The sequence below is a fragment of the Oenanthe melanoleuca genome, chromosome 1, assembly GCF_029582105.1.
Source record: "Oenanthe melanoleuca isolate GR-GAL-2019-014 chromosome 1, OMel1.0, whole genome shotgun sequence".
Classification (NCBI taxonomy): domain Eukaryota; kingdom Metazoa; phylum Chordata; class Aves; order Passeriformes; family Muscicapidae; genus Oenanthe; species Oenanthe melanoleuca.
In genome coordinates, this window is record NC_079333.1 from 73,710,955 (window position 1) to 73,719,111 (window position 8,157).

At 54.3% G+C, this 8,157-nt stretch overlaps 1 protein-coding gene across 1 annotated transcript; it reads right to left on the reverse strand.

Annotated features, from left to right (window-relative positions):
• Positions 1–3,756: 3,756 nt before the first annotated feature.
• On the reverse strand, positions 3,757–6,268 carry LOC130251545 (G-protein coupled receptor 183-like). Its single transcript, XM_056488251.1, has 2 exons — positions 6,113–6,268; positions 3,757–4,867 (listed from the first exon to the last, which is right to left on the reverse strand). The coding sequence occupies exon 2, from the start codon at positions 4,832–4,834 to the stop codon at positions 3,764–3,766; it is 1,071 nt and encodes a 356-aa protein (XP_056344226.1). The 5' UTR covers positions 4,835–4,867; positions 6,113–6,268; the 3' UTR covers positions 3,757–3,763.
• Positions 6,269–8,157: the final 1,889 nt, after the last annotated feature.

Genomic DNA, 8,157 nt, shown 5'->3' on the forward strand with positions numbered 1-8,157 from the left:
ACCAGGTTGCTCAAAGCTCCATCCATCCCAGCCCTTGAACACTTCCAGGGATGGATCATCCACAGCTTCTCTGGGCAACCTGTTCCAGTGTCTCACCACCCCCAAGAGCTTTGTCCTAATAGCTCATTGAAACCTGCCCTCTTTCAGTTTGTCCTGTTACTGCAGGCTCTTGTCAAAACAGGCCCTTGTCAAAAGTTCCTCTCCAGCTGCCTTGGAGCCTTTAGGTATTCAGTTTTTCAGTGCTCTAAGGTGTCCCTGGATCCTTCTCCATGCTGAACAACCCCAAGTCCCTCATCCTGTCTTCAAAGGAGAGGTGCTCCTCCACAACCTGGATTTCTTGGCCCTCTGCTGGACTTGCACCAACATGTTGTTCCTGTGCTGGGGACCTCAGATGCAGTATTCCAGGTGGGATCTCACCAAAGTTGAATATAGGGACAAAATCATCTCCCTTGACCTGCTGGTCATGCTGCCTTTGATGCACCCCTAGGATATTCTGATGCAGACAGTGTATACTGTATCTTACATCTGTGCATGAATTACCTATTGTTATGTGTCCACAAGGTGTACTCTACCCTCAGATAAAAGTGCAATCTTCTCTTCTTAGAAGGCAGCACAGCAGCAGTAGGCGGCAGAAAAGCAAGGATTACCCGCACACACTCAGCTCCAGCTCTGCACGGAACGCCCCCGGTCCGTGCGCTGTCGGGCGCTCCCCGCAGACGGCACCAGCACCCGCCGTGCGGACCGCGCCGCATCCCTGCGCGGCAGCAGACGCGCGGGGGAAGCACCAGCGCCGTCTCTCATCGTCTCCTCACACTCGTGGGCGAGTTTTAGCACCGAGCAAAGGTTCCGACTCCCTCTTTCGGCGGGAGCCGGCGCTGTCCCGGTCCCTGCGGCGCCGTCGGGGCGGGCGCTGCGCCCCGGGTACCCAGCCGGCGCTGTCCCGGTCCCAGGGCGATGCAGGAGCGAAGGAAGAACAGAGTCGGTGGAGAGGTGTTTAAAGGACGTGCAGCCGCTGCACTTGTGGACGTGGCTTAGCGGCGTTGGCAGTGCTGGGTTAATGGCTGCTCTCAATGGTCTCAGAGGTCTTTTCCAACCCAAACGGTTCTGTGCTCCTGTGTTTCTGTGATTCCAAGGGATCGCCGGTGGGTCAAAGCGTGGTACAGCCAGAATCATGCAAGGAGCTTGGACCGAGCGGGTGAATAGCAAAGTGTAGGAAAATGTTTTTGTGCCTCTAGACAGTGTATGGTTCCTCTTCAATTTTAGGGAAATGCCCCTTTTTCAAGCACACAGGGAGCGCCTGCAGGTGGGCAAGCTGGTCAGGGTTCTTTAGAGTTCTCCTTTGCCCAGATTCCTCATGACCCACTCTGCCCAAGTCCCTTCCTTCTCCATCTTATGGATGTTCTCTCAGCTCCAGCTATTAGCCTGCTGTTCCCAGATTGGTACTTTCCAAAGCAAAGTAGCCCAGGCTGGTGTCCATCCAGAGGAGGAAGGCCAGATCCCTCCTGAATCTTGCAGCACTACACCCAACACTTCAGCTATTTCCTACTCCAAAGGCTCCTACTGGTGGCCAGAGTAAAGTACTTCAGTAAAGTACTTCTGAGAAAAACAGTCCAGTAAGGAGCAAACAAGGTTATGTTCATTCTCCACCTTTTCCCGAAAAGGCTTGGTCATAGATTGGCTTTTTCTCAGCTGTGGGCTGCAGCTTGGCAAAACATCCCAATGTCTTGATCTTGAGTAGGAGGGCTGGCCACTGATGCAGACCCCAGCTCTGGTGCTCACATGGAAACCAACAGCTACGAACCACTGGCAGCCCCCAACACAGTCCTGTGGAATTTGAGTTACAAAGACAGCAGAGCCAAGCTCTTCATAGCATGAGATGCTAGGGGCAACAGCCACCAACTATGGATGGCTAGGTTCAGACATGACAGTGGGAAAAATATTCTTACCCAGAGGGCAATGGAGACAGGAACTGTCACCTCAGCAAGGGGACCCTCCTTGCCTGGAGTTTCCAAGCCTTGCCTGCATGAAGCCATTGTGCCACACAGAGTCCTTCTTTGGGTGGGCTGTTGGATGAGGTGACGCAGAGATTCACTTCCAGCCATGACTTCCCAGAGATATTAATAGGGCAACATAACTGTACCAGCCTAGCCAGATTCCTTCAAGGGTGTCCTGACCACTGAAAGCCTCATATCATTTCATCCCAGCACTTTCTTGTCCATTGTAATACGCTTTTCAGGACAAAGGCTCTCTGCAGGTCAGCACTGAGGTTAAACCTGCTTTGAGGAGGGCTCAGCCTCCACAAAGGATGTACTGGAGTCTGTTTCCCACCAGAGTTATTTTAGGCATCCCTCTTAGTCATCCTTTAGACCCATACCATAAGTAAAACCATTGCCGTCCAAAAGCTCGTTCATGTGCATTTAAAACAATGAAAAGCTGCACGTGACAATTATTAACTTTCTAGGCAAAGAAAAGATAATTACTGTAAAGAATTATTTGTATTAATTGAAAGTGTCTCTTCACGAAACATTTTCAGGTATACTTTTCAGTAAAATGAGCAGCTTTTTTTTCCTTTTCATGTCTGTGTGTGTGTCTGTCCCTTCCAGCTTCAAACGAAATGCTAGACATGCCAGGAACTGTGAAATCCTGTGTGTGGGTTTTTTATCACAGTCTAGTGATTTCAGCAGAGCTGAGGAGGCTCCTGCCAACTTTCTCCTCGTCTGAGAGGCACAAACCTCAGCAGGAACCCGATGTCCCAGGGCTCCTCCTCTTGCTCTGGCAATAGTCACAAGTGACCTCCCTTAGCAAGGCTCTTGGACTCCTCAGGGTACCAGCTTCAAGGTCACTCAAGGTCACATAAGACCACCCTCAGCTTCTGCCCCTATTTCTCTACTCTCTTCAAATTAGGGACCAATGGGAAGGTTTGCAGCCTTAGAGCTGGCCTTGGATCCAGGCCATCCCCACAATCCCCTTCCTAGCAGTGGGTCCCAGGGTGGCTGCAGTGCCATCAGCTGTGGGGAAGGGCACCCTGGGGAAGAAGCAGTCACCCAATGGTGAATGGAGGCAGCAGCACATCCAGGAGCTCTATAAAATCACATCTTGGACCTCTTCCTTGGGCGAGGGCTTTTCCATCATCTCACACACACCCCACACTGCTTGCCCCATGCAGAGCCCAGGTGCAGGAGCAGGATGCTGGGCAGGCAGAGAGCAGAGCTGCTGTTTGTTGGTGTGGAGAAGGAGCTGCAGGCCATCCTCTGGATGCAAATAACATCCCAGCCTTTCCCTGGAATGCCCTGAGTCCATCTCCTCCGTGCTGTCTGCCCTCAGGCCTGCAGGGATGCTGCTGCAGTAGCGCAGGGCAGTGGGGCAGAGGGACATCCATGGTGGTTACCAGCACGCCCCAGCCCCACAGGGAATGCAGACAGGCACGGGAGAGAGGTGCAGTGCCGTGCTGGAAACTCCCTCCAGCTGGGTTTGCCAGGCAGAGCAGCTGCACCAGCTGCCTCCTCTGGGCTGGGATGAGAAGGTGCCTCTCTCTGCTCCAGGCTGGCAGGTGCAGCAGCGCTGAGCACAGAGCCAGGCACGCAGAGCCAGGCATGCAGAGCCAGGCAGGGCTTTGTCCCTGCCAGGCTGGCTTTGTGAGAGCCCCTGGCTCCAGGCAGGGGAGCAGTGGATCCTGTTGAAGGTGCTGGTCCTGCAGCTCGACTCTGCCTCCTGCCATCAGGGATGGTCCATAAGGCCAGGGCGAAAGGGAGGGCTTGTGCTGCTAGATGGAGACGGAGCCTGGGGGCTGGCTGTGGCTGTGGCTGTTGCTGTTGCTCTCCGAGGGGGTCTTGGCAGTGGAGGAGGTGGCCAGGGAGCCGCTGTTCCTGAAGATGCGGAGCAGCCTCCGCTTGTAGCCCCGGAAGGCGAAGAAGTAGATGACGGGGTCGATGCAGCAGTTGAGGTTCATGAATGCCACCGTGACTTGCAGGGACATCTTGAAGGCTTGCTGCTCACGGCAGGACGGCTGGTAGAGGATCTTCCTGACCATGAACTGGACAATGTTGAGGTGGTAGGGACTGAAGCAGAGCAGGACGGCCAGCAGCACCACCAGGATGACGGTGAATGCCCGGTGGTGGTGCCCGTTCTTCACCGTCAGCGGGTTCTCCTTGGCCGTCTGGCAGAGCTTGAGGTTGATCCTCACGTAGCACACCAAGATGATGCCCACAGGCAGGAAGAAGCCGATCATGCAGGCCACCAGGAGCAGGTAGGGCAGGTTGGGAATCTCCTCGAAGTTGAAGTACTCCATGCACGTCAGCTTGTCTCCCATCCTGCGCGTCATGGGCCGCAGGAGCAGCGGAGCCGTCTGCAGGAACACCAGGGCCCAGATGAGCGCACAGACGCCCCTGGCACGGCTCATCTTCCGGATCCTGCCCGGGTGCCTGGTGCGCACCACGGCCACGTAGCGGTCCACGCTCACACAGGTCATGAAGTAGATGCTCACATAGGTGTTCATGTAGAAAATGAAAGCTGTGATCCGGCAGAACAAGTCCCCAAAGGGCCAGTTGGACTCCAGGATGTAGTAGGCGATCCTGCCCGGCAGTGCCAGCGTGAACAGGGCATCGGAGAGGGCCAGGTTCACCAGGTAGAGGTCGGTGGAGTTGAGCTTCTTCTTCCTGCGCTGGAAGGTGATACAGAGGGCCAGGACATTCCCACAGGCACCGAACACCAGCAGGATGATGTAGAAAAGGGAGAAGGTGACTTTGGTTGAGAAGTGGTGGTTGTGCACGTTGCAGCTGCTCTGGTTGCTGGAGGTGAGGTTGGTGGGCAGGAGCACATCCTCCACAAGAGCCATTTCCACGATGCCTCACAAGCTCTTGCTGTGTCCCTTGGAATAAGAACAGACATGAAACTTGCAGCTTATTGATAACAGGAGTGTCACCCTTAGAGCTGGCCCTCATCACAAAGAAAAAGCCCTGTCCCCTGCTCCAGCCAGCCCCCACAGCAGCACATAACTCGAGTCATTTGGAAAAATGCCTCTCTTGTGATTTTGGTGAGAGCATCTCAACAGTGGCTGTGACTCATTCTCCTTTTCTTACCACGAGGTCCTCTTAATTTTGTTTTTTTTTGCAAGTCCAATCCATAGGAGAAAGGACTGGAAGTGCTGGGAGGGGGAATCGCCTGTCACACGAGGAAGGTCCCAAACTCACCCGGGGGCAATGATGTCATTTACTTATTACTGCGAGGGGAATGGGGAGCTTCATTGAGAAAATGTCCAAAAACCAAAGGGGCCGGGGACCGGGAGGTCTGGGGGATGGGCTGAGAAGTTCTGAGGAGTGCCTTCCCAACCCTTGGGAAGGACCAAAGCAAGAACAGAACGGAAGAAACTGAAAGAGAGGAAAAAAACCTATCCTTGCATAAAAAAACCCCCCAAACTTCCCCAAAAATCCCGTGCCACATGCTCGTCCGATCAGGGAGCTGCGAACAGCCCGGCACGGAATCCCCGCTCCCCGCACGCCCTCCCGCCACTCGCCCCGCTTGGGCACGGGGTCCGCGCTCCTGCCTGGCACAGCCGTGTCCCCGCTCCTGCCTGGCACAGCCGTGTCCCCTCTCCTGCCTGGCACAGCCGTGTCCCTCTCCTGCCTGGCACAGCCGTGTCCCCTCTCCTGCCTGGCACAGTCGTGTCCCTCTCCTGCCTGGCACAGTCGTGTCCCGCTCCTGTCTGGCACAGTCGTGTCCCGCTCCTGTCTGGCACAGCCGTGTCCCTCTCCTGCCTGGCACAGTCGTGTCCCGCTCCTGTCTGGCACAGCCGTGTCCCCTCTCCTGTCTGGCACAGCCGTGTCCCCTCTCCTGCCTGGCACAGCGCTGTCCCCGCTCCTGCCTGGCACAGCCGTGTCCCGCTCCTGCCTGGCACAGCCGTGTCCCCTCGGCTGCGGGGCTGCGGCAGCTCCCGGGACGCGCCCCCCGCCCGCGCTTCCCGCACGCTGCCGCTCCCGGGACGGGACGGGATGGGATGGACGGGACGGGACGGGACGGGACGGGTGCAGCGCTCCCTCTGTCCCCGGCGGCGCGGACCCCGAGGGGCTGGGATGCTCAAACCCGCACGCACGAAAGGGAGGTCAGGGGCTCCAACCTGCGAGCGGCGGTGCCGCCGCCTTCTTCTCTTCCTCCTCGTCCTCCTCGTCCTCCTCCCGCCCGAGTTTTGGGGGTCGCGGGCGCGGAGCCTCCTGCCCGGTCCGCTCTGGGGCTCCCCGGCCGTGTGAGCGCCTCCCGGGATTCGCTCACATTATAAAAGCACCGTGAGGTCTGGGGCTTTTTTGTTTGTTGGTTTTTTGGTTTTGTTTTGTTTTTTTTCTCTTAGGGTTAGTAAAACTGCGTTCTTTCTGGGTGGGGCTTTTTTTTTTTTTTTTTTTTTTTTTTTTTCTTTCGGTATGTGAGAGGCACGCTGCCGCCGCGGGGGATATTCTCAGTAGTGGCTGTGCTGGGGAAGATAAATGACTGTACCTGCGCGGCAATCGCTCCTGACATCTGAGCCGACTTCGGGTTTTACTCTGAAAACTTCTACAAGGATGCAAAGTGCAAATGAACAATGAAAACCGCTTCAGCTCTGGTTCACGTGCGGTCCAGAGCGCTCACCCCGGGCACACACACAGCGCGATCGGACCACGGCAGCTTTTACTATAAAGTTGTGGCAAATCTTCAGCAGAGCTTATTGTGCCTGAGGCCAGTGCAAGCCGTGCTGTGCCTGGGGTGAACCCAGATTTGCCTCTCAGCCACATAGAGACATCACCAGCCACGGCTCCTTAGGGCAGAGACTGAGCTGAATGAAACAATTTGCCCTTAGCGGTTAAATATTTTTGTTATTAAGATATGAATTGTATGGTGAAAGTGCCAGCTTGTCCCAGCTGGAGCTCGCATGGCAGGCTCTGTCGCCACAGAGAGCTGAGCAGTGGAGGTCTGTGATTTATTCCTCAGCCCTGTGTGTGTGTGTCTCACAGCTTGGAGAGAGTATTTTCCTTCCCAGCACTTCCCAAAATGTTTGCAAGGGACAGCCTGCCCTGTGACCAGCAGGACGGTGCTCCCCGTGGTGGCTTTTTTTACTGGAGACCGCTAGGGTTTTCAAATCCCAAGAGGAATTTTTATGCTTCTTTTAGTGGTTCTCGGGGTTTTTGTGTGGTGGGGGTGATGATCTTGCTGGTGTCTGGTTTTATCCCTCACAAAAATTCCTAATAAACCAGGAAATTCCCATCATGGGGCATTCGGGATGCTACTGAAAAACTGAAGCCAAGAAACACAAAGGTTAAGATTACAGTTAAGCTAAACTTACCCTCTGGGTCAGTAAAGCTCAACTAATTATTTAATTGCATAATATTTCTAATGTTTTAAAGCAGCAACATTAAACTCAGTACTAATCTGTGTAGTCGTGTACTGTGAGTCATCTGTATAGAAATTACACATTATTGTCATGAATTTACTAGAAGTTGAAGGTACCTAGCAAGAGCAATAGTGAAAATTGGTTAACAAGCATCTGGTAATGGAGGTACTTCTGTTGCTCGAGGGTTTATATTACACAGAGGGAAAGGTCTGCTAATAGCAGAGTAACTGCTGAGTAAATTTTTAAAAATATTCCCTAGTAAAATAGAGATTCTCTACTTGCACATCTGTCAAAAGTTAAGCTAATCGGACTTGTATGGGGCTCGAATGTTCTTGAGCTGTTTCATCGTGATGGTGAAAACAGCCAATGGATTTAACGTTGGAGAAGTGTTTCCTCCGCCGAAATCCTGAGCCCACAGCAGCGAGTGGGTGCAGGTGTCCTTCCATCTCCCTAAAGCACTGAACAGACAGCTGCAGCTGGAACAAATACTGCTCACATCGACTCGGGCTCACTGTGGCACGGGCGGCGCAAAGCTCCTGTCCGCCCTCATTGCAGCCTCTCACGGGAGAGTTCTATCTCCACAAATTTACACCGTCGAGGGAATAAATTTGGGTGAAGCTCAGCAAAATGCCATTGGCTTCCCCCCTCGGACCCGGCCGGAATCACCGGTGCTTGGCAGAGATAGACGGGGAGGTTTGTGATGCAAATTCATGCTCGGGACTTTTCCGAGAGCTTAGACCTTTGTACAACCCCTCCGGTCCCCCGGGCTCTGCGCTCACGCAGGCACCGAGAAGAGAGCTGCA